Source organism: Gigantopelta aegis, chromosome 7 (assembly GCF_016097555.1).
Source record: "Gigantopelta aegis isolate Gae_Host chromosome 7, Gae_host_genome, whole genome shotgun sequence".
Taxonomy (NCBI): Eukaryota; Metazoa; Mollusca; class Gastropoda; order Neomphalida; family Peltospiridae; genus Gigantopelta; species Gigantopelta aegis.
In genome coordinates, this window is record NC_054705.1 from 5,101,628 (window position 1) to 5,128,487 (window position 26,860).

Genomic DNA, 26,860 nt, shown 5'->3' on the forward strand with positions numbered 1-26,860 from the left:
CAGCATTACAGAAATCTGTTAATAAATACATACATGCATGCATGCATGCATAAATAAATAAATAAATGAATAATGAAATAATGAAATAAATAATGAACTAAAGAAGAAAAACAAATGATATTTAGAAAAAAATGTTTAAAAAATATTAATAAATAAATAAATAAATAAAACAATAAAAAATATAAAAAATAAAATAAAATAATAATTAAAACAAACACAAAAAACCACCTACTCTACCGATTATCGAAGTTCCGCTGTATATTATAAAACTATAGAAATGTTTGGGGGTTTTGCGATTAGAACGTTTTGCATTCAATATAAAACTAAGGTATGCAGTCTCAGCAAGCGGACAAACTATTTTAGGTTTCCAGAACCATATATTAGAATACAAAACGCCCTGAATGTACTGGAATCATAGGCGACTATCGATGCCAGTAACTCGGAACGGCGGTCGGCATTTATTTCTTCACCCTCCAACTGGAGACGCCACCCTGACTCCCATCCTCACACAACTGCGCCCGACGCCATGGAAATGAAAGTTAGAATTAAAAGTCAAAACTGTAAGGAACATTACATGCTGACTAAAATACTGAATATAGATAAATCTTTGGTTTAAATATTTTATACTCACGGCTTGCGAGGTTCTGCATTCCAGTGTTCGCATACCTAATGGACAAAGACAAGAATTGAACATACAACACAAACTACTGAAACTCACTAGGTAAAGTAATACATATATATTATAATCATGTTAATCTCAATTTGTTAATTACTGAATAATATATATATATATATATATATATATATATATATATATATATATATATATATATATCATCACCTTTGAACCGAATGTTATTTTTTCATTGCTGAACTTAAAGGCGCAATCTCAAAGTTGAAAGAAGGAAATGTTTTATTTAACGACGCACTCAAAACATTTTATTTACGGTTATATGGCCGTCAGACATATGGTTAAGGACCACCTAGATATTGAAAGAGGAAAGTCGCTGTCTCCACTTCATGGGCTACTCTTTTCGATTAGCAGCAAGGAATCTTGTATATGCCCCATCCCATAGACAGGATAGCACTTGCCGCGGCCTTTAATGTACCAGTCGTGTTGCATAGGCTGGAGCGAGAAATAGCGCAATGGGCCCACTGACGGGGATCGATCTCAAACCGACGGCGCATCAAGCGAGCGCTGTACCACTGGTTGACTTTGACACGTTATAGTTAATTAATTAATTGAAGAACACTATGTATACATCGAGTATTTGGCATTCCTGCACTTAATTGCAGTTGATTGGAAATTGATTGTTGTTGATGTCAAGCAAAAGACTGTCAAATACCATGCAAACTGATGCAGTGGGTTCAATATTCTTTATGTTCCTATTATATATATATATATATGGCGTCGAAAGTGAGTTCACAATGTCAATACTGTGTATGGCCACCGTGTGCGTGCACACAGGCCTGACAACGACGTCTCATTGATGACACCAGATGGTTCCGAAACCCTTGTGGGATGTTGTTCCCGACCTGAACAAGGTCACGACCCAGCTGGTTCAAGGTTAACGGCTGGTTTGGCAAGAGACGTAGGCGTCTCTCCATTTCGTCCCATAGGTGCTTAATGGGCGACAGGTCAGGCGAAACAGCGGGCCAAGGCAGTGTGTTGACATTCTGCTGTCCCAGGAAGTCGGTCACTACACGTGCGACGTGCGGGCGAGCGTTGTCTTGCTGCAACATGACGGCCACGTTGACCTTGAAGGAACGGGAGCACATGCGGTCTTATGATTTCATCCCTGTAGCGTACGGCAGTCAGATTTCCAGCCACAATCACCAGCTGCGTCCTCTCGTGTGATGTGACGCCTCCCCACACCATGACGCTGCACAACGCAAGCGTCAGCGTAGCGTTCGTTAACACGTCTGTAGACTCGATTTCGACCGTCACTACCGTCCAAATGGAATCTGGACTCGTCAGTGAATAGCACACCTGGCCAGTCACGACGAGTGAATCGTAAGTGCTGTCTACTCTATGCTAGACGCGCATTTCGGTGATGTCGTAGCAGAATAGGACGTATTGCTGGGCGTCGCGGCCTGATGTTGTGATCCAATAAACGGTTGCGAACTGTCCTGGCACTGATTACACTCAAACCAGGGATGGTTCTGGCTGTCAAAGTTGCCGCCCGAAATCGATTCAGAAGATGTGTTACCCGAATATGGTTGTCCTGTGCTTGTGACGTCACACGCGGGCGACCTGAACGTGGTCTGTCTCTGGTGTTGTCCTGCTGTTGGTAACGTCGCCACAAATTCTGTATCGTGTTTCGATGCACGCCAGAACGTCTTGCGACCTCGTTATGCGCCATTCCAGTGTTGAGCATACTGACCGCGCGGTGACGTTCAAATTCAGATAGGCGTGGTATGACGTCAGCGCCGTTTAGAGTTAATCAAAGTTGTTTTTCTAGCCAGTGGTTTTGTCATCTACCGTTTTCCGTTGCAAAATGAATAAGGACATGTGCACCTGTGCCACGTGATCAGCAAATCAGGTTACGAGTCGTGCACATGCTGCACATGAACAACACGTGCGATTGCAATATCGAGGATAAAGTCTTGAACATAATGGTTGGGCACATGTCTCCTGAAAATGTTATTATTTTACAACTTGCAATCATGATTTTATTCAACTTTTTACCATGCACAGGAACTTTTTTCCACCAGTATATATATATATATATTAATGTTTCTTGTAACCAAGGTTAAGTTATCTGTTTTCCTTTCTATCATGCCAAACGAGTATGGACAATGAAGATAAGAACAACTCTATTAATTTTATATTCATACTGTCGGTAATGCTTTATTTTCATCAGTAATATCATCAAAACCACAAACAATAAATAAAATTGCACTATAAAACAATTTGATATGCTTTATTTTTCTGGATTGTACCACGAAAGACAGGTATTACGGTTATCATTATCACATCTTCGAAACAAAATAGGTACAATTTTTTTTTTAAATTAAAATAAATGAGAAACAAATTTGTAAAACAGAGAAATGCTGACCTCGTAATTTGACAAGTTATCAAATACCCGTCAGTTAGCTGCAGTGCATTAATATGTAAATACATTATTATATTTTACGTTATATTATTTATGCACCTAAGATCATTCAATAAATTAAATAAATTAGAACCATGTTTTGTATCTTATAACAAAACAAACATTAACATACCTTTAATATGTCCACTTTACATCAATAAAATATATTCTTAAGAGTTTGCCACGGCAGTCGATATCTAGGTATTACTTTTTAACAATCACATTATTAGTAGTATTAGGGCCTGTCGGGTGCCATGACCTACTTTCCCGTGATCACGTGACCTTGGTAGGAGACAATGGGCTTTTGTGTAGGAAACAATGGCCTTTGTATAGGGGGGTGCAGGTGTATGGCCTCGGTAGGAAACAATGGCTTTTGTGTAGGAAACAATGACACAATGGTATTTGTGTAGGAAACAATGACACAATGGTCTTTGTGTAGGAGACAATGGCCTTTGTATAGGAGGGTGCAGGTGTATGGCCTCGGTAGGAAACAATGGTCTTTGTATAGGAGACAATGGCACAATGGCCTTTGTATAGGAGACAATGGCCATGGAGGAAACAATGGTCTTTATGTAGGAGACAATGACCTTGGTGCAGGTGTGCGATCATGGTGTATTCAATTCAATGTATTGCATATTACCAAACAAACTGGTGTCAGCAAACAAATAAAAGCAAAGAAACATACAGCACCATTAACAACAACAATTAATAATAACACTATGTACAGGCCAGGTGTAAGTGACGTTGGTTTTGGTTTCATTGTATAACGTCTATTGTGTAGTTTTTTTGTATTCACAGTGGACATACACGTGGATGTTTTTTCACAGTGTTTTATTCTAGGCACCCAAAATAATAGCCGTTAAAATATGTCTCGTGGGGAAGGACTGTAACTGTTTGCTGACTGTTTGGTCTAAAGTGAGGCTTTCATGTCGCCAGACAAAATGCGTGTGTGATGATTTTCATTCATTTGTATTTCTTTAGCACATTGTCGACGTTTTCTTTGTTGCCGTCATTCAGCCATTCATTCATTCGCTTTATAATAGAGGAGTACTTTATGAGACCTCTTCATCGGCCCTCATACAAAGGCATTTTATTACACCTCTCCGAGTGTTTATGAAACCAGGTGAACTGCAAAAGACATACCGACGCGTGCCCGTCTTAAGTAGCAGAATAAATTTGTTATGGTATGCCCACTGACCGTCAAAGTTTGTTTGTGTTTAGCGACATCACTAGAGGACTTTGGTTTATGAATCATCGGTTATTGGATGAAAAACATAATTTTGACAGTTTTAGAGAGGAAACCCGCTACATTTTTTCCATGAGTAGCAAGTGATCTTTTATATACACAATCTCATACCCCATATGGGGCCAGTATTTCATAATTAAATACAAACTTTTGTGTGTGTGTGTGTGTGTGTGTGTGTGTGTGTGTGTGTGTGTGTGCGTGTGCTGGTGTTGACTGAATTAGGTCAAACGCGAAGGTGGTAACTAGTGTGTGTGTGTGTGTGTGTGTGTGTGTGTGTGTGTGTGTGTGTGTGTGTGTGTGTGTGTGTGTGTGTGTGTGTGTGAAACACTCCCAGCCCATTGCTATGGAGAAAGAACGCGTGACTGCAACACAGCTTTTTTTAGTTATGTCCTGAGTCCATGAGTGTGTCTCTGGACGTGTCCCTGTGGTAGTGACACTGGTAAAGGGTAATATGTTGGTAACGATGTTTTTTGGGAGCTCGCACGATGAGATTTGTGCCTGGGAGGAGGAGCACTGGTCATACGTATCACACACATTCAAACATTCCTGTACCATATCTTTATGCGTCATAAGGTATATATGTAAAATAGTTTTGGAAAACTCGTCATTTGAGGTAGAACCTTCAGAGGAGCAACATGTCAGACCAGTACAAGTTATATGTACCCGACGTGGATAAGTGGACCCGTTTCTATAAACTGCAGGCAAAAGGTAAACTTCAACCTCATTTTCCAGTGCAACGTGGTGGAAAAAGTCAGATGATGTACAGTGTAGATCGATGTCTAGAACTGTATGACCCTACATGGAAAAAAGAAAAAGAGGAACAGAACAAGCCTCCGACACCCAAAGTCGTCATGGTGTCCCCAACACAACAGGTGGTAGAGCAAGCCAAGGCCGATCTGAAACGGAAACAACAACAACAACAACAAAGTGGTACGGGCTGGAAAGCCCCGAAACTGCAGAAGCATTTCTAAATAAACTATAAAAGGAACTATGTGGGTCAGATATGGTCATTTCATTTAGAGGCGTCATGCAGAGCACATGTTCAGAATGTGGTTTCACATTCTCTCGGAGAGACGCCATGTTAAGACATTTTCAACAAAAACATGCTAAAGGTCTACCACCACCACCACCACAGCAGCCACCACCACCACCACCACCACAGCAGCCACCACCACCACCACCACAGCAGCAGCATCCCCTAAGATTGCTACATCCCTTCACCATGATCGTGTCGGGACCCACGTCGTGTGGAAAGACATTTTTGTTGTACAAACTGCTAAGGGATGGTAAAATCCAGCCGCCTCCTCAGCGCATCATCTGGCTCTACAAACGATGGCAACCTCTCTATGATACGATCAAAATGGTTGCTCGAATGAAATTTGTTCAAGGCATACCAGAGAATTTGGAAAAGGATCATTATTTGGATCCCAGAGTCAGAAATCTCATCGTGTTGGACGACCTGATGTCTACAGCTGGAAAAGAGTCTCGTATCACCGACCTGTTCACAGAAGGAAGTCATCACAGAAACCTCTCGGTGATTGCCATCAACCAGAACCTCTATAACAGCAAAGACCCGACACAGAGAAGAAACTGTCATTACCTGGCACTGTTCAACAACCCCATCGACAAGCAGCAAGTCCTAACCTTGGCACGGCAGATGTATCCGGAAAATACTGGTCATTTCATGCAACGGTTTGAGGAAGCTACCCACAGGCCCTACGGACATCTCTTGGTGGACTTGAAACCGACCACGCCCGAACATTGGCGCCTTCAACCTAATGGTTTAGAGACGGGGCCGTCCGAATGGTATAAAAGCACGAGCGTAACGACGAATGTCTCAGAAGAGTTTCAACCACCGTCGAAAAAAGAGCTCTACGTGCAAATCATGCAAAGAAACGCATTCAAGAGAAAACTACCAGGCATACCCGCCTACGAAAGTGACGACGACGAAGAAGAAGATGAGGTAGAGCCCTATCTGAAAAAGGTCAAGAGGATGCAGTCTTGCGATACGTGCGGTCTGGTCTTTAAAGACGGGAGTGACTTGCAGCGACACGTGAAAACGTGCGAGGAGGGAAATGAAGAGCCGTCGTCCGATCTGGAAAACGAAGGCGTACGTCTGATGATCGAGCGTGAATTCGACATCAATCATGATTATCTCGAAAGCAAGAGGAAACGCTACGAAGATAAAAACATGTCCCAAGATGCCATCGAAAGAAACATGAAGACATTGCAATGGAAGTTATTTAAAGACACGTACTCTCGCTTTCTGACCTATATGCATTACTTTGACAAAGGTCCCAACACCAGGAAAATTCTTCAGTTTGTGAATCCAGACAGAGATCTCAGACCTCAGATTCGTTCTAAATTAAATCAGTATCGTTCATGGATTGGCGAATATTTGGACGAACAAGACGACGACGATACCGACGAGGAGGAGGACGACGAAGATGAAGAGAAATGAACACTCATATTATTCACATGTCGCCCTTAAGGCCTCTAGATGTAACCCAATGTGTGTCCATTGCATGTGTAGTTGTCTATAGTGATTTTACTTTAGAAAAAAATAAAAATAAAAACCAAACCATTGCGGGTTTTTTTTTGTGTTTTTTACTCTATGACTAGATTTGTGATTGGATATTTCTACCCCGCTACTTCATAGTAGCAAGAGTTGTATGTACAGGACAGCACATACCACGGCCTTTGATATACCAGACATAATGCACTGGTTGGCTATAGCCTATTTGGCCATCGACGGGGATCGATCCTAGATCGATCACTGTATTTACCCATTTGGTAATTAAAAAGCCCTGTACGAAGGCTAGTACTCTAGAGAAATTTTCTGTTTAAAAATGCAGCTATTTCCCTTTGGTTAACACGTACTACTTGTTAAACCCATGGCGGCGCGCGTGTCGCAGACTTACACTAATGGATTAATCACGTGTGACATCTCCCTCTCTCTCTCTCTCGCTCTCTCTCTCTCTCTCTCTCTCTCTCTCTCTCTCTCTCTCTCTCTCTCCCCCTCCCTCCCTTTCTCTCCCTGCCTCTCCCTCCCTCTCTCTCTCCCTCTCTCTTTCTTTCTCTCTCTCTCTCTCTCTCCCTCCCCCTCCCTCCCCCCTCCCCCCTCCCTCCCTCTCTCTCTCTCCCTCTCTCTCTCTCTCTCTCTCTCTCTCTCTCAACCATTGCGTTTGTTTTTTGTGTATTCTACTCTATAACTAGATTTGTGACTTAATATTTCTGCCGCTACTTTATAGTATCAAGAGTTGTGTGTACAGGACAGCACATACCACTGCCTTTGATATACCAGACATAATACACTGGTTGTCTATAAAGGCTTGTACTCTTGGGAAATACTCGTGTTTAAAATGTAGTTAAAAGAGCAGAGGTTAGGTTGGAGCGTTGAGTTGCAGTCACGCGTTCTTTCTTCATAGGAATGGGCTGTAGTGTTTCACACACACACACACACACACACACACACACACACGCACGCACGCACACGCACACACGCTCGCACGCACGCACGCATGCACAAAAGTTTGTATTTAATTATGAAATACTGGCCCCATATGGGGTATGAGATTGTGTATATAAAAGATCACTTGCTACTCATGGAAAAAATGTAGCGGGTTTCCTCTCTAAAACTGTCAAAATTATGTTTTTCATCCAATAACCGATGATTCATAAACCAATGTCCTCTAGTGATGTCGCTAAACACAAACAAACTTTGACGGTCAGTGGGCATACCATAACAAATGTATTCTGCTACTTAAGACGGGCACGCGTCGGTATGTCTTTTGCAGTTCACCTGGTTTCATAAACACTCGGAGAGGTGTAATAAAATGCCTTTGTATGAGGGCCGATGAAGAGGTCTCATAAAGTACTCCTCTATTATAAAGCGAATGAATGAATGGCTGAATGACGGCAACAAAGAAAACGTCGACAATGTGCTAAAGAAATACAAATGAATGAAAATCATCACACACGCATTTTGTCTGGCGACATGAAAGCCTCACTTTAGACCAAACAGTCAGCAAACAGTTACAGTCCTTCCCCACGAGACATATTTTAACGGCTATTATTTTGGGTGCCTAGAATAAAACACTGTGAAAAAACATCCACGTGTATGTCCACTGTGAATACAAAAAAACAACACAATAGACGTTATACAATGAAGCCAAAACCAACGTCACTTACACCTGGCCTGTACATAGTGTTATTATTAATTGTTGTTGTTAATGGTGCTGTATGTTTCTTTGCTCTTATTTGTTTGCTGACACCAGTTTGTTTGGTAATATGCAATACATTGTTTCCTACCGAGGCCATACACCTGCACCCTCCTATACAAAGGCCATTGTCTCCTACACAAAGACCATTGTGTCATTGTTTCCTACACAAATACCATTGTGTCATTGTTTCCTACACAAAAGCCATTGTTTCCTACCGAGGCCATATACCTGCACCCCCCTATACAAAGGCCATTGTTTCCTACACAAAGCCCATTGTCTCCTACCAAGGTCAGACACCTGCACCCACCTATACAAAGGCCATTGTTTCCTACACAAAGCCCATTGTCTCCTACCCAGGTCAGACACCTGCACCCCCCTATACAAAGGCCATTGTTTCCTACACAAAAGCCCATTGTCTCCTACCAAGGTCACGTGATCACGGGAAAGTAGGTCATGGCACCCGACAGGCCCTAATACTACTATTATTTTATAAACCATGTAAACTTACGTATGCTTTTCGACACCAGTGTTTTTGCCTGTAAGAGAAAAATAAAACGAAAGTTATTTTATATACATTTATAAACCAGATACCCAGATACTATGTAGTCTACCCCCCCCACCCCCCCACCCTCCCACCCCCCGAAGCACCCCCGTGCATGGTGTCTTATTCATATTCGGCCGTGTACATATATTGTGGAGTGTATCCAATAGGTAGTATCCAATTCAGAACATTCAGCTTAGATATTTTAACGTTTCCTTATGCAGTTTTAAAATGTTTATCATCGAGTGAAAGTTCAATACAGCGATGTTTAGCAGGACTTTCCATTCCAATCTTGGTGGTGTCGTTGTTACGCCATTGGACATAAGGCTGGTAGTTACTGGGTTCGCAGCCAGGAACCTTAATGACTGAATGGGAAGGTATAACTCCAGCACACTGACTTCTCTCTCACTAACCACTAAAAACTAACTGTCTTGGACATACAGCCCAGATATACTTTGCCCAGTATAGTGTGCTTGAATCTTACTTACATATAAGTAACCTGTTGTTCCACACCACACACACACACACACACACACACACACACACATACATATATATAAATATATCTGTGTGTGTGTGTGTGTGTGTGTGTGTGATAGAGAGAGAGACACACACACACACAGAGAGGCACAGAGAGAGACAGACATACATACATACAGACAGAGACAGAAAAACAGACATATATAATAATTAACGAGCTTTGTTTTCGTCAAGATAATAATCATAATATAATAATAAGAAGAACAACAACAACAGAAGCAATAATAATACTAATAATAATAATAATGAGTGCAGTACATACGCCGTGAACATTTTATTCCTCGTCTTACTAATAAACATGTGACGACTGCAACGACACTCGTGACGACCACGCCGACAGCAACTCCAATACCAGCGGCAGCTCCAACGGTAAACGATGAGGCTGAATAATTTAAAATTACACCAGTGCACATCGTTTTGTGTGTATGTATGGATGTATACATGCATATGTGAATGAATATCTATATATTGTGTGTCTGTTTTTCTGTTGGTCGAACGTTGGATACCTTAACCATTGGTTATAAGATATGTTCAAAACCATGGACTGAATTAATACAAATAATAATTGAAGGATTTAGCCCGGTTGTATAATGATCCAAAAGAAAACACGCGACCACCAGACTCAGCACTGTCGCGTTTAAGCCAAAGAACATAAGGCTGGTAGGTACTGGGTTAGCAGCCCGGTAGAGGCTCCTACCAAGAGCGAGGTTTAACGATTCAGTGGGTAAGTGTAAGACCAATATACCGACTTCTCTCTCACCAGTCACTAACACACTATCATGGACAGACAGCACAGATAGCCCAGTTGTGTGTCCAGAAAGCGTGTTTGAATCCTTAATTGGACATAAGCACGAAAATAAGCGACCGTGTGATGATAGATCAATTGCCAAGCATATTTAGAAATGTCAAAGACTGAAATGACACTACACACAATGATTTGTGGGTATCGTATGCATATTTGTAGTTCATCAAGTATTTCTATTTCCAAGTTATGCTCCTTAACTGTTGTTGTTGTTGTTTGGGCATTTGTTGTTGCTTTGTTTTTTCACGCGTTCATTTTGAATCTCTCTAAGCTTTTCTCTTTATTGCGGTACTACTGCAATGATGTAATAAGGCGGACATTGTCATATATGGTTTTCAGTAATCGAACGTGGCCTTGGTTGGATAAACGATATGAATGACATAGAAAATCAGATATATTTTTAGATATGCAAGACGTGTGCAAGTCGACACAAAATTATTTTTACAGACAGATATTTTATTAACGTTTTAACTTATGTACACAATAATCAAATGTAATTTAAAATACAGTATAAAAGTACATTCCTTACAGGAACTATGAGGGACTATCAATAAATAATATATATATATATATATATATATATATATATATATATATATATATATATATATATAGCATTAATTACAAAAAAGGACGCATAACCACAAATAGGTTAAGAATATAAATGTGTTCGGCGAAGTGTTAATATTACAAATCAGAAATAAGAAATGACTAACATTCCACGCGCAGTTTAAAATATTTGTCAGCAGTGATCCCAGAACCAGGATTTCTCGCCGAGCACTTGTAATAGCCAGCCTCTTGCTCAGTGATGTGGATCAGGGACAGACGACTTCCTGTGGCGATACCTCTGTCCAGGTAGGTCCAGATATAGGTACAGGTAGGGTTGCAGTCCACTGAGCATGTTATTGTCAACGAATCAGATTCAGCTACTGTGTAGAAGACTTCATCAGTGTTGAAACTCATCTCTTGTTCAAGTGGGCCAACTAAAATATAACAATTGGGCATTTTCTCAGAACGTGCATGCATACGTACGAACACACATATGTATCTACCTATATGAATACATAAGCACATCTAAACCAGACATCCACGGGACTAAGATTTTGCCCGGTATTCAGAGCCTTGAGGGTTTCATTTATATATATATATATATATATATATATATATATATATATATATATATATATATACTCTTCAAAAGAAGAAACGCAAAACCACATTGTCGTAACATTTGGAGAATTGATTTAATTATTGAATGGTGAGTCCGATAATTACCAAATGTTGCAGGATTGTTCACAATTCACTCTAGTCCATTGTGAGTAAGTGATAGGACACACCACCAAGGTCAAGGTCATCTGGAGTCAATACCGGGTGTGGCCTCCGCGTGTGTTGACAACTGCCTGGCACCGCCTGCCCATTGAAGCAACCAGAGTACGGATGACGTCCCGGGGGATGGTGGCCCACTCGGCCTGCAAGGCTGCTGCCAGCTCGGGCAGGGTCTGAGGCTGTGGTTGTCGCTGTCGGAGGCGTCGGTCCAACTCGTCCCATAGATGCTCAATTGGGTTCAAATCCGGTGATGTCGATGGCCAAGGAAGGACATTAATGTTGTTGTTCTGTAGGAAAGCCGTTGTGAGACGTGCTGTGTGAGGCCTGGCGTTGTCATGTTGGAACACTGCGTTGGCGTTGGCCATAACTGGAACGATGTGTGGCCGGAGGATCTGGTCAATGTAGCCCTGTGCATTCAGGTTGCCCTGCACGTGGACCAGGTCAGTTCTGCCAGTGTGTGAGATGGCTGCCCACACCATGACACTACCCCCGCCGAATCTGTCCACTTCCTGCACGCAGTTTGCCGCATAACGTTCACCACGACGCCTATACACGCGACATCTTCCATCATGACGTCGGAGCAGAAATCGGGACTCGTCACTGAATCACACCTGTCTCCATCGCAGTTGAGGCCATTGTCGATGAATCTGGCACCACTGCAGTCGGAGTCGACGGTGTTGTGGTGTTAAGATGACACCTCGAACTGGACGTCTGGCACGAATTCCTGCCTCACGTAGGCGGTTCCGTACGGTCTGGTCGGATATCCTGCGCAAACCTGGTATTGCTGCGGCTGTGGAGGTGGCAGTAGTCAATCGTTCCCGAAGGTGGCGTACCCGGATGTAGCGGTCCTGCCCGGGGGTAGTGACCCGTGGTCGACCGGATCTAGGGAGGTCACGTGTTGATCCATGTTGCTGGTAACGGTCCCACAGTCTGGAGATGGTGCTTGGGGACACATGGAATGCCCTGGCAACGGCCGTTCTGGATTCGCCTGCGTCTAGTCGGCCGATGGCACTGTTTCTCTGCGGTTCACTGAGACGTGGCATGTCCTGGATTGTCAACTGTCGGCCAGATACAGAGGCCAGGCAAGCGAACACCCTGCACTTTTATACTGTCGGTGTTCATGTTGCACGTGCAGACAACGCACGTGCAGTGGTGACATGGTTTGCACGTGGCTGCGTTTTTGCGAATATTCACATTTTGGAACTTTATTTTACAGTAGCTGCGTTTTATCGAATGTAACCGTGGGAATGTGTTTGGGACATGCAATGACCTTATATTCACAAAGCATGAACCGGTAGGAAACATAAAATCGGAGTTATAACCCAAATGGGTTTCTTTTTTTGAAGAGTATATATAATACAGTATTCTTCCTGGTATGGCTCGTATAATGCTCTACCTCTTGGGGAGCCAGTATAAATATATATATACCGTTACACCTTTTGTTACAACTTAACGTTTCACGCTATGAGCGATCATCAGGATCAGGTAACGTGTAACTGCCCTATCGTTACGTCATGAAGCAGTGGCGCAACAACAGGTGCAGTGGGTACGGGCTATTCCTTTTCGGCTTAGCTTAGGTGGCTGTGTTAATCCATGCACTGGGGATGCACACGAAAAAACAACAACTCCAGACCCATAGCCAGTGTGGGGCATCGCTCCTTCCTGAAAATGATCCCCTCTCCCCCAACTCCTTTATAATCTGCCGTGTGTTTTAATTAACTATGCCCCTTTAGAAAATCGAGTCATCCCTCCCCCCCCCCCCCGCCCGCCCCATGGACACAAGCTAGTTACGCGCCTACAAATACCCCACCTAACATCTTATCAATTAGAGATAACACAAATTGTAACATGAATAATCACGTCTAGCGAAGTCCGCTTAATTTTATTGCACATAACGTGATTATTCTTTGTCCTAAAGCAAAACGTGCTAATTGAGGGACGTTAGCCGGGGGGTTTGGGCGAGACGTAGCACAGTGGTAAAGCGCTCGCTTGATGCGCGGTCGGTTTGAGATCGAACCCCGTCAGTGGGCCCATTAGGCTATTTCTCGCTCCAGCCAGTGCACCACGACTGGTACATTAAAGGCCGTGGAGCGTGCTATCATATCTATGGGATGGTGCATAAAAAAGATCCCTTGCTGCTAATCGAAAATAGTAGTCCATGAAGTGGCGACAGCGGGTTTCGTCTCTCAATATCTCTGTGGTCCTTAACTATATGTCCGACGCCATATAACCGTAAATAAAATGTGTTGCGTGCGCCGTTAAATAAACCATTTCCTTATTAGCTGGGGGCTCGGACAACAAATAGCCAACAATAACACTTCCGTGCTCGTCAAAATTACGTGCAGTGTTAATGAAGTCGAATTTATAGTCAGAATTTTGAAAGTACGTGATCTAACAAAAAGACACTTTGTGTTATTATATTATATTGGATTCGCTACATACTATATAATAGTGGACCCATTATCGCATTGCGGATTTTTCGTCCCAGCCTTGACTGATAAATCATATATGTTTTTAGATCAGTTACTCTGGATATAGCTATATGTATGTTTCATGTGTGCGTGTGCGTGCGTGTGTGTGTGTGTGTGTGTGTGTGTGTTGCCTATAATAGTATGATTATTTACTTACACTGAACGATGAGACGTATTTTGTTGGAGGTCACCTCCTCGCTGGTTCCCATTTCACTATTCCTGGCTGAGCAGTAGACATAGTTGCCATCGTGGCGTCTTTCTGGGACATAGGCTAAACTTATGCTTGTGATAAAAGTATTCGCTTGTTCGTTTGCTAAATGGCTGCAAAATGTCGGTCGACGTTCTATGCGTGCTGCTGATTTTAGTTTACGAACAGACAGATCCGTGGAAGAGGTATCGTTCAGTTTTAGTCTGACTTCTAGTTCCAGGTTAGCATCTCCAGTACTGCACGTGAATCCATCATACTGTTTACCCTCAGTCACTGTCAGTACATCTCCACCTCCAGAAATATTCAGTGATGCGCATTCAACCTTATCTGAAATTAATACCGACACTTGTTGGCGTGCACGTTACACGTAACGTCTACCTCTTTGCTGATTTTTTAAAATTGCTTTTAAATTTAAAAGACAAAGAATCAATAATATTCTTTAAGAGTGGGTGAAACAAGGCAGATTTGTCATTTTAGACACGTATGGAACATAAACATCTGATGATTGGTCATGATAGAATGATAGTTGCATTTGCGTTTGTTCTGAATAAAAAATATGATAAATAATGACCATCAAAATGTGATAGCGCATAATATTTATATATTGGCTAACCGGTTGACATTATTTGTGTTCTGGATAAATAAATAAATAAAAAAATAAAATAAAATAAATAAATAATAATAATAATAATTAATAAAAAAATAATAATAATAATAATAATCACCCGTGTCAAATAGAGTGCTTTGAAAATGGTACTACATTTACTACATTTCAAGACAGTCTACGAAGTAGCGAAAAGCATTCATTTAAGGATAGCACATATTTCTGTAGAACACAGCATCTCTTCGACAAACTGTTGGGTGGACGTGCGTATCTGACTTTTTACCAAAGGGAATATTAATCAATTTAATTAATGAATATGCCATTACTTTTATTAAAACAAAACAATGTACTGTTTGATATCTACTTGGAATTAATGTAACCCATTGACTAAATAAGATTCGAAACAGTGTCCGTGAGTATGTTTATTACTGCCAACGTAAACGGTTTGGAATCGACCAACAGGCTGACGCCTATGTTAAGTCCTCTACCAGCATTTTACGAAAAGGTACAACATAGTTTACATGATATAAAGATTGTAATTCCAGAATTATACGTAAAATATACTTGGAGACAAGGAAAACAAAGAAGAAGAGAAGCAAGAAAAATAGAAGAAGAATGAAATGTATGCAAGTTGAGTTCAAATCCAAAATAATACAACAGTGTTTCAGCTAGTGAATGGAAATGGTTTTCTCATCACTTACTTATAGTTCTCAAGTTAACAAAGTTGCTGTAGTAGTATTTTCTGTTGTAGTTTGAAGTACAAAGGTAATCAGTCATTTCTCCGACAATAAGTGTTATCGTTGCGACATATTCTTTGGACTTCGAATTAGCGGTGTTAGTTCCAGATCCACACAATGTTCCTGTTGTTTCAAGGATTCCAAATAAATCATATGCGTATGTACTACAGACTGACGTCGTTTGACGAAAGTAAGCAATCTGCCTATAGGAACTGAAGCCATATATCTGTCTTATATAAACGGTATAACTAGCACGAGGCGGGTCGTCAAATATACAGGTCAGTGTTACTTCCTGATGCTTTCTTGGTATGATTGTTGACGCTGTCAAATTTAACGATACACCTGTATAAATAGATTAACATATCCATATTAAATCAATTGTTTGTTATAATGATGACTGGTGGACAAACAAAACCAACAAAGATAAAGAAACAAACAGCGTTCTGTCAATTTCACAAAATTCAGCTAACTTCCCAGACGAAGCAAATAACTTTTCTGTTATTTAATCAAACGTTTGTTAATCATAATATACAGTATGTAATAAATGCAGATGCACATACGAGTTGTCCCATGTTATTTATTGCACCCATTTATAATGCGCAAAACTTATACCACGACACCGCGTAATATCCTTGTGCACTATAAACTCGTGCAATAAACAACGTGAAGGGATATTTATTATATAACATTTTGTGAAATATCTTAAAATATCAGTGAAATAAAAGTGTTATCAGTGACGATAACACTATTTCACTCCAAAATGTGTTATCGCCACTGTAGAATGCGTTATATTCACTGTAAGGAAGCCGGAACTATTTTGCTGCTGGCATTTTAAAAATAAAGGTAAATTGCCAAAACGTTATATAATAAATAGAAAATTTCATTTTTTAAATTTATTTTTTTATTTTTTGGTCAAATATGATTTATATCTCATCTCGTGAAGTTTGCAATCATATGATTGCAGACTTCACTCGATGAGATATAAATCATATTTGACAAAAAGCATGAAATATCCTCTATTTATTATTCGCTAATTACTACATATTATAGTCATAAAATGTGGTTGGTTCTTCACTCTGGTACCCCTGCGCGTGCTGTAACCTCGCCGTGGTGCAGGGGTGTAACATTCTCTTTGAGAATGGCCAATACAGCACAAATTGAAGTTTAGAGTAAAATTCGGTGTCCGTAAAATTCTGTGATATTTGTATTTGTATTTTTGCACAGTTCTTTACACTGTTTTTGTTTAAACCTTGAATTTTTATATTGATGTTGATCATCACTTTATTTATTTGCATTACCATAGTTTGACACCCAATAGCCGATGTATTTTTCGTGCTGGGGTGTCGTTAAACATTCATTCATTCACTCTGGTACATTTCATAAAGATACATGATCGATTGTATATTGTTCTTCATCGCGCGGCAGGGGTGATAACATTCTTATGGGTTTCCTTAAGAGTGGCAAGTAGACATACAGCACATATTCAGCATGCACATGAATACTATTATTTATTTAATTGTATTGTCAAAATGTTGAAAGTCCTACTCGAGATTTCTAACAATGCGGTTGCCTTGTGAAAATGTGCTGATTTCTATCCTCACCCCACCCCCACCCAGGGGCACGACAGGTGTTCAGCCATTGTCACGCTAGTTTACGTCGAGAATAGGCAAAGAAGATCAAATAGTAGAAGGAGACGGCGACCCAAGGCAGCACCGGAGGGACCACACACGGCGGCTCAACCGCCAGGAGCGATCACTCCTGCTTCCAAGAAAATGTCGAGACCGGCAGGGGCGGTTCAGGGGGGGGGGGGACCAGCAGCTCAGCTGCCTGGGGCAGTCCCTTCTACTTTGCCCCCCCCCCCCGCTTACTCGTGTGTAGCACACAACAGGAGCGGCAATGGGGGGGGGGGGGCAAAGCTGCCAGCTCAACTGACAGTGGTGGTTCTCTCCCCAGCAGCATCAGCGCCGATGGAGACTGGACAACTGACAAGCAGACCGGCGCCTCCACCAGTTGTTGACGCGGCAGTCATGGAGCGTGATTCCAAGAAGAGTAAGGTGTCTGAGCAGGACCCGTCCAGACCTCAGCCCTCTACTTGGAAACTCGCTTGTGACAAACTGCCTGCAAAGTACCGCGGGTGTGTTGGGGGGGGGGGGGGGGGGAGTTCCTGTCTACCTCTCAACTAGTCGGCCCCCACAAGGAGACAAGCTGGAGACCAACACCATCTGGTCAGGGGCGGTACCAAATTCAGCATGGCAAGGAAATCAACACCTTCTTCCTAACATCGGAGCGGAACGGGGTGTATCGACAAGGACTCTTGAAAGCTGACATGGAAAGTCCAATCATCCATCGGATTTTAAAGCTGGTCCTACCTGAGGAATATCAAGCACTGCTTCGGGACTGCTACCTGGACCTCGTCCATTTCTTCCCGAAGTACCAAGTCGATCACCCCATCACTACGCCATGAGTTCCGCCGCCAAATGTCCCTAGGACAGGTAGCCTCCTCTTTGGGCGTAGTCGGACTTTAAAAATTTTGGCCGTCGTTCTCAAGTTTATGTTTATTATTTATTTATTTTTTTGTAAACAGTCCGACGCACTTTGGTTTGGTAGCCCATCTAAATTGTTCAAATCACGTTAAAACCTTTTCGGCCGAACACTATTTTTGGACTTTTTTGTCCATATATGAGTAAAATGAATCAGCTCAAATTGACCTTGGGTATTTGACCTAACTTCTAAATTTTTATTTCAAATTCCGTCCACCTTAAACTTACCACCCCAAGGCCCGGACTTAGACACTGGCGATGTCAGAGGTTAAGCTCGGGACAGTGGTGTTCGAAACCTTAGTGGTATATGGACACGTAAAAAGGATACTCTCTCTCTCTCTCTCTCTCTCTCTCTCTCTCTCTCTCTCTCTCTCTCTCTCTCTCTCTCTCTCTCTCTCTCTCTCTCTCTCTCTCTCTCTCTCTCTCTCTCAAAATATTGACAAACCGAAGAAAATATATATTTAAAAAACAAAATAATCTTAGTGTTTTTAAAATGAAAGGCATGCCGTTTTAGTGTAATGCACCATCATTGAAAGCCTTGCTTTATTGTTATTATTATTTTAATCTAGTCTAGTGATTAAGTACGCGGTGTTCATTGTTAACTATAGATGCTATGTGTTGATGCGTGTTCTTGTGATATATGTTAACTGTATATTTGCATCGTCCTTTTCTTATATATTGTATTGTGTTTGACTGTTGTAAAATAAATCCATCCGAATCCGTTCAGTCGGCAGCCCAAAGCGCGTATCGAAATCGTTTCAAGCTGAGCACTGTCAGAATGCTACATTTTCTGGACAACCCCCTCTCCCCCCCCCCCCCCCCCCCCCCCCCCCCCCCCCCCGGAAAAAAAAAAAAACGCACAAAAAAACAAACCCAATAACAATAAAGAAACACAAAAACCCAAACAACTTGTTTTCGTTGAATATTTGTTTTGGGCAAACTGTTTTGTGTTGTTCATATTTTGATATTTGTAATTCAGTATTTGTAATTTTGAGAAGTCAAACTATATAGCTAGGTTAATTACCAGTCACTAGGGTACTGAATTATGATATTTATTACTTTTCTGTTGTAACTTGGTTTTCGGGGGTTATTATTGGTGATTATTAAGTCTATTACACAATAATACCTGTTGTTGTTTTGTTGGTATTAAAATATTCGTTCGTAATTTTCATTGAATATTCGATTACCATTTTTAGGTCGAATACCGAACACTATTAAATACAGAACACGATAATATGTCTTAAATATGTATACAATACCTTAATTTTACAGAAATCATGTAAAGTTGAATACGAAGTATACTGACATTCCTCTTGCAATCTTTGTTATTATTATTATTATTTTACAGAAATCATGTAAAGTTGAATACGAAGTATACTGACATTCCTCTTGCAATCTTTGTTATTATTATTATTATTTTACAGAAATCATTTACAGAAATATACATGTACAGTTGAATTACGAAATCATGTACAGTTGAATACGAAGTATACTGACATTCCTCTTGCAATCTTTGTTATTATTATTATTATTATTTTACAGAAACCATGTAAAGTTGAATACGAAGTATACTGGCATTCCTCTTGCAATCTTTGTTATTATTATTTTTTTTTTTTTTTGGATTAGCTTGATTTCATTGCTGATTAAACTGAATAAACTTCACCTAGACATAAAACTGAAACTCGCATGTCGCGATCCTCAGCACATGAACAATATAGAACGTGGTTATATTATATATTTGGACTATTCCCTGGATAGAAATGCAGTTGAGACCATATCCAGCAAAGGCGTACTGGCTCCCATTGTTGTACGGAAGGGGGGTAGTTTTGCCCATCCCCTGTCTCGTACGCTTATGATTTTCAGTAATATTTCTCGATATGCTGTAGATTCTTTAAAATACCTATAGTTCAGTTAATCTAAGCAAATCCCGGAACAAATTGCAACTTCTTGTGGGTTTTGTTTTATATACATGTGACTATCTTTCCAACACATTTGCCATAGTTTGACACCCACTAGTAAAAATGTCCGTAAAAGGTGCAGATCTAAGGGGATGATATCGGCAATTTGATCACCACCCCTCGGTCTCTTTTGGATAATGATATTTATCCAGCATAGACTGAACCAGCCTAAAGAATAATATTTGATAGAATTATATGTGTACCAACAAATAAAATTGTCCTGATATATCACGGGCAGATCTCGGAGTGGGGGGGGGGGGGGGGGGGGGCATGAACCCCCACCGCCCCGAGATCACGAGTCTCTTTTTTCGAGCACACATTTTGCAAATACATAGATAGCTTATCCGCACAAACACATTTCCCATCATCCTGGTCATAAATAAAATATATCATGTGTATAATGATTATGTAGCATATGGTCAGTGCTTGACCCCGTTTCAGTGAGCATACAGCAAGTGCTATGCAAGATTCATTCGTAGTTCATATTCATATAAACACTGATACTTTTGATTTCTGCACATGTATAGTGTGGTTTGACAACCTGCTTTACACCCGCTTATAATCAACTATATGAAGCTGGTCTCTTAGTTTGAAAAATCAATTAGCCTCTCATGTTTCATCGACCAACCCATTCATCTGGAATCCGATCTTATGGGGTTTTACGATTTACACTTTATACGCTTATGCCTACATATACTTTAACTAAATCATTATCTCCTGCATCACCAATACTTTATTTTATAGACTAGACACAATGAAATATTTTGACAAGACTTTAATACAGTGTATCAATTCGGAAGTCTTTCAGGGAGACACCTTTTCTAAAGCCATATCCTAACAGCATGGACATATAAAATATTATTACCCATATGGGCTCAAATATACGGGGTAATATTTTTTCGATCTCTGCACAGTGTGCAGATTGCTTCTACAGCCACTGATTGGCTGGCTTTAAAATCACGACGTTTGGTTGGTTGCTTGCCATGGCCGGAACTTCACTTTCATTCATATAATTTTTTCATTCATGAGTCAGATTACACATACGTTATACGATCTACAAAGATTTACAAAAACAAATGGACTCATTTGTTTCGTAAACATGAAATGGTATATTTTCATAAGCCGGAACTTCACTTTCATTCATATAATTTTTTCATTCATGAGTCAGATTACACATACGTTATACGATCTACAAAGATTTACAAAAACAAATGGACTCATTTGTTTCGTAAACATGAAATGGTATATTTTCATAAGCAGCGGCTTTAATAATATATAAAAATAATTATTTTCAAATGCAAATACAGTTGTATTATTTTGTACTGTAAACATTTGGCTGTAAAGAGAACGCCGTTATGCTATGACGTCACTTACATTACGTCATGTAATGCGCGTAAGATTATATCACGTAATGGCTGATGTTGTAGACTCCAGAGGGATTTTAACAATAAAAATCAGTTAAAATTGACAATGGGTAATGAAGAGAATAACCAACTCGCTACGAGGAATTATGAATTATCTGTCCCTCGTGAATGAATGTTGTAAAACCCTCGCCAAAGGCTCGGGTTTACAACATTCATTCACTCGGGACAGATAATTCATAATTCCTCGTAGCTCGTTAGTTATTCTCTAATTCCCACACACTATCACCAAATTATTGTTTTTTTACCACACGTTTTACCTCAACCCTTATATATATTATATTATATTTGTATATATTATATTTTCTGGCAACACACCTGGAGTCCAGCCAGACGGGTGATCAGGGAGGCCCGCCCTGATCAATCGGCTGGTCACGCCAAGCTCTTGAGAAAACAACCTTTGTTTTGTTTATATAGTCAAGAACTTTGATTTATATACAACATTTTAAAAGTATACTTTCCTTTATATGTGTATTGTATTGTACTTTCCCCACAGCTAGGTACACTGTGGTTTTACATAATTGTATCAAGGTACTTTTATTTTCTGACGACCAATAGCCGATGTATAATTTTTGTGTTGGAGGTGTCGTTAAGCATTAATTCATTCAGTCATTCATTCGTATACAATGTGGAACAAGCCATAAATGGATTATCTTTGTTATAATGTATACTCTGTCAAAAAAGCAAAGCATAGGCGAAATATTCATGGAATTATCTGTTTAATGCAAAGTGGCATAATTTGACATGAATATGTGACAATGTTCTTGCTATGACCTGACGGCAAAGGAGGCGTTTTCATCACCAAAAAGCGTCGCACGAGGGCGTTGAAATCAGTACCTTGTGTCACCACCAGCAGCAGCAATCACTGCGCGACATCTCCTTGGCATAGACTGAATGAGTCTCTGAATCCGGGCACATGGAATCCTAGCCCATTCTTCCTGCATAGCATGCGACAGTTGCGGAAGCGTCTGAGGCTACGGGTCACGCTGGCGTACACGTCTGTCCAAAATGGGAAGCATGTGACGGCGGAGACTTTCATCCCGGTAGCGTACAGCTGTCAGGTTGCCTTGTACGAACACAAGTTCACTTCTGACGGCGTATGAGAGCCACATATCATTACGTCATTTGAATATCTAGTAATGGCGGACTGAAATTAAAGTTGCGTGTACACGTTGTATTAAGCTTGAGATTATATGATAAAAAGATTATTACCCTCGTGTGTATCGGTATCGTCAATATCATATATCAGGAATACAAATAATGTATTATGCTCGCAAGAGGCTCGCATAATACAATATTTAATCCTAATATATGATATTGATGATACCGAAAAACAACCTGGTAATAACATATATACATGTATATATATATGTCCAAAAAAAAACTCAAGGCAAAATATTCATGGAATTATCTCTTTAATACAAAGTGGCATAATTTCGTTATTTATGATCGTATCACAGTCAAATTTGATATGAGTATGTGACAATGTCCTTGCTATGGACTGACGGCAGCACCAAACAGCGTCGCACGAGGGCGCTGAAATCAGTACCATGTGTGGCCACCAGCAGCAGCAATCACTGCGCGACATATCCTTGCCATACACTGAATGAGTCTCTGAATCCGGGAACGTGGAATCCTAGCCCATTCTTCCTTCAGTGCATGTGACAGTTGCAGAAGCGTCTGAGGCTCCGGGTCACGCTGACGTACACGTCTGTCCAGTTCGTCCCATAGATGTTCAATGGGGTTGAGATCTGGCGATCTTGCTGTCCATGGCAGCACATTAATGCAGGAAATGTATTGTTACACGTGCCGTATGCGGCCTGGCATTGTCCTGCTGAAATAGTTATCTCTGTCGATCCAAAATGGGAAGCATGTGACGGCGAAGAATTTCATACCGGAAGCGTTCTTCTGTCAGGTTGCCTTGTACGAACACAAGTTCACTTCTGCCGGTGTACTAGCGAACATGTAAATGAGGAACCATACTCGCTGCCAGTTTCCCAAGTTCCACCCCTGTACATTCCTGCACTAGCGAACATGTAAATGTCGATGTTGACGTCGCAGGACGGGGTCAACGTATGGTCTCCTAGCACGTAAACCAGCTTCTCGAAGTCGGTTCCGAATGGTTTGAGCAGACACCCTTCTCAAACCAGGTATGCGTCCAGCAGTGCTCGTTGCTGTGGCAGTTCGGCGACGCAAGTGCAGAACCCGGATGTAGCGATCTTGTGCTGCAGTTGTTATGCGAAGTCTTCCACTTCTGGGCCGGTCTTCAGCTGATTGAAACTGCTGGTACCTGTCCCAGAGACGTTCACGTGGCGTGCGACGGCTGACTGCGATTCACCTAATTGGAGGCGGCCTATTGCAATGTTTCGATTCGGCAGACTTAGTCTTGGCATCTTGTAACTCGTCTACGTCGAAATGGAAATGAGGCATCATTGCGAGCATTGCAGCTTTAAATACCCATCACTGCCCCAATCTTTTCCCCCGAATTTCATGTGCATTCGCCAAAATCTGATCATTTCACGCGGATTTCCTGCTATTGTCGCACAATGTGCTACAACGTGCGTTAAATTTGTTTTAGGGTGCATTTGGGCATGCTGTCCCATTCCAGGAACATTAACAAACATGGTCATTCAGCAACATTGTAACAAAAACGATATTTTGTAAAATCAAACACTTTTCTTCTTTCCCTATCACCTATGCGTTTCTTTTTTGACAGAGTATATATGTTATAAGTTTGGCCTAAATAATATCTGGGACAGGCAAATGTTTATCTCAGTAACATGGATAAAGACATTAGTCAAATAAAGACCCTCATACCATTTTTTTTTTTACAGAATTGGCAATGTGACATTTCAAAATCCAATACAGGTTTAACTTTAGACTATTTAAAGAGAACTTGGTGTTTGAAACATATCTTAGTATAATTAATACAACTATGTGTAATACATTTCATAGATTTCGTATTGCTAAACACTTTTTACCAATCGAAACAGGACAATAGACCAATAATTTATATAACAAGAGACAATGCATCTATTGTATTACTGATGATGTTGGTGATGAATTCCACTACTTATTTATATGTACAAAATTATCAGAAGATAGATGGAAATGTATTCACAAATTGTATTTTGCAAGACCAAATGTAAACAAATTTAAGAAGCTTTTTAATTATAAAAATACTGGCACACTTAGAAACTTGTGTATATTTATAACTATTATCGAGAAACATTTCTGTTCCTCCTAAGACTTCCATTATATAGAGTTTATATAAAACAATTCAAATCCCTGTCATCTTGATGCTGTTATATTTTATATAATTATATATGTATTCCTCAAATGTCATAGAAATACAGTTTCGAGATTAACGGTATCCCGATATCCCAGGGATACCAAAATGTAATTTTGGATACCTGACTTCAAGAACCCAGTATCCCACCGGGATACCAGATAATGTTGTTTTGTTTTCGCTCCTGCGTTTCTATTTTTTGGCTGAAACAATGAAAGTCGTCATTTACTGGTGAAGATAAGTAACAGTATTTTCGAGCTCGTACCCAGTCTAATGCTATGCCGTAACAATATATCCACCCAACTCGTACCCAGTCTAATGCTATTGTTTTTGTTGGATGTTTCCTCCCTTCAAATTGTATTTGAGATATTGATTCCACATCTGCAGAAAATTAATCATTAGTAATGTCAGATTACTGCTAAATATTAATTTATGTCAGTATTATGCAAAAATAGATGCAGCAAATATTTTTTGCCGATTCCGTTTGATTTCGAATTCATTTAAGTGTGATACTAAACTCTCAGGTGGGATACCAGATTTTCAAATGTTAGTATCCAACTGGGATACTGCCCCAAATTTTTAATCTCGAACACTGAACTATGGACCTGAGTGAAATAAAGTTATGTTCTCCTCTGTTGATACAAAGTATCTACGTAAAAATCTTGGAATTAATTTAAAACTGATAGTACTTGAGAGTTGCACATGGAAAGTGTAGAATAAAATTGGCTAGGATATGTATTTGCAGTCACCCCCCACCCCACCCTCTTATTAATGTTTAGTACGTTTTACTGCATGCACTCCTACGGTCCCAGGTAAAATGCTACGCATGTATTCTTTTAACCTAAATACGAATATTCGTTTCTAATCCAGGCTCGTATCAGATTTTGGTTACTTTGGCAAACATTAATGTGATTTTTAAAAAAAAGCTCACAAGGGTGTGTGTGTGTGTATGGAGGAGGAGGGTAGGCTTTCATCGCTGGGTTTTTTTTATTAATAACGCGTACAAAATAGAATTCCCGATAACACAAGTTTTATGTTGGTCGAACTGATGACTAAAAACGACACATGGTCTTCAAAATGTTACGTAATCCGAACACATATATAGAACACTGCTGGGCCTACTGTTGACACCGTACACACGACATAATACAATATATTATATATCAGCTGCATCACCTGCAGAACAAAGAAGTGTTTGGTTATAATACTCGTTTACATACCTGCACAACTGACGAAAAATGACGATACAACAAAAACATAAACCCAAATCGAGTTGGTATCCATTTTCGTTTCGTTTACTTGTATTAAATTGTAGAGTTGTCAGTTCAAAATCGATCGACAGCATTCGTGATTCTGAAAACAATGGTATAAAACATTTTCCTGGTCTTCCGTGCAGTTTTTCTTCTACATGCTGTTCGTTATAACCTCCACACGTTCTATATATTCAGTGATTTAACATCTTCCTGGTATACCTTTCAGCCCAAATGCATTTGACCCCGATAAATATACATTACAATGTACAGTACAGCGGATTAAAAATAAAAAAAAAAGAAGAAAAAGAAAGAACCCCTATGTTGAAAACGTGCACTGGACTGGATTGATCAAGATATATATGTACTGTTTATTTACGATACACTGTACCTATTATCTGTCACTGCAGAAATTATATCCAGAATCATTAATAATTATTTCACCAAATGATATTTCTTTATATTATTAGACTTTAACATAATACAAACACCAAAGGCCGTATCGTTGCTTTTGTCGTCGTTTCTTTCTTCTGTGCTGTGTAGTTTCTGTTGTATTAGTTTGTTTAGTTGCATTTTGTTAATCGTTTCAAGTCGTTCTACTTGATACTA

General features: G+C 40.3%; 1 protein-coding gene across 1 annotated transcript; it reads right to left on the minus strand.

The window, feature by feature from the left end:
- Positions 1–244: 244 nt before the first annotated feature.
- Positions 245–26,495, minus strand: LOC121377100. The gene is made up of 7 exons (XM_041504975.1): positions 26,222–26,495; positions 15,758–16,135; positions 14,402–14,779; positions 11,164–11,430; positions 9,908–10,027; positions 9,073–9,100; positions 245–666 (listed from the first exon to the last, which is right to left on the minus strand). Exons 1-7 carry the CDS (start codon positions 26,283–26,285, stop codon positions 582–584), a joined length of 1,320 nt encoding a protein of 439 aa, XP_041360909.1. The 5' UTR covers positions 26,286–26,495; the 3' UTR covers positions 245–581.
- Positions 26,496–26,860: the final 365 nt, after the last annotated feature.

Coding starts and splice junctions, on each gene's coding strand:
- LOC121377100 (XM_041504975.1), bottom strand. CDS start 26,285: ATGGATACCAACTCGATTTGGGTTTATGTTTTTGTTGTATCGTCATTT. Junction 14,780..15,757: donor TGTTAACTTGAGAACTATAA/GTAAGTGATGAG, acceptor TATTAATTTCAG/ATAAGGTTGAATGCGCATCA. Junction 10,028..11,163: donor TTTTAAACTGCGCGTGGAAT/GTTAGTCATTTC, acceptor TAAATTATTCAG/CCTCATCGTTTACCGTTGGA.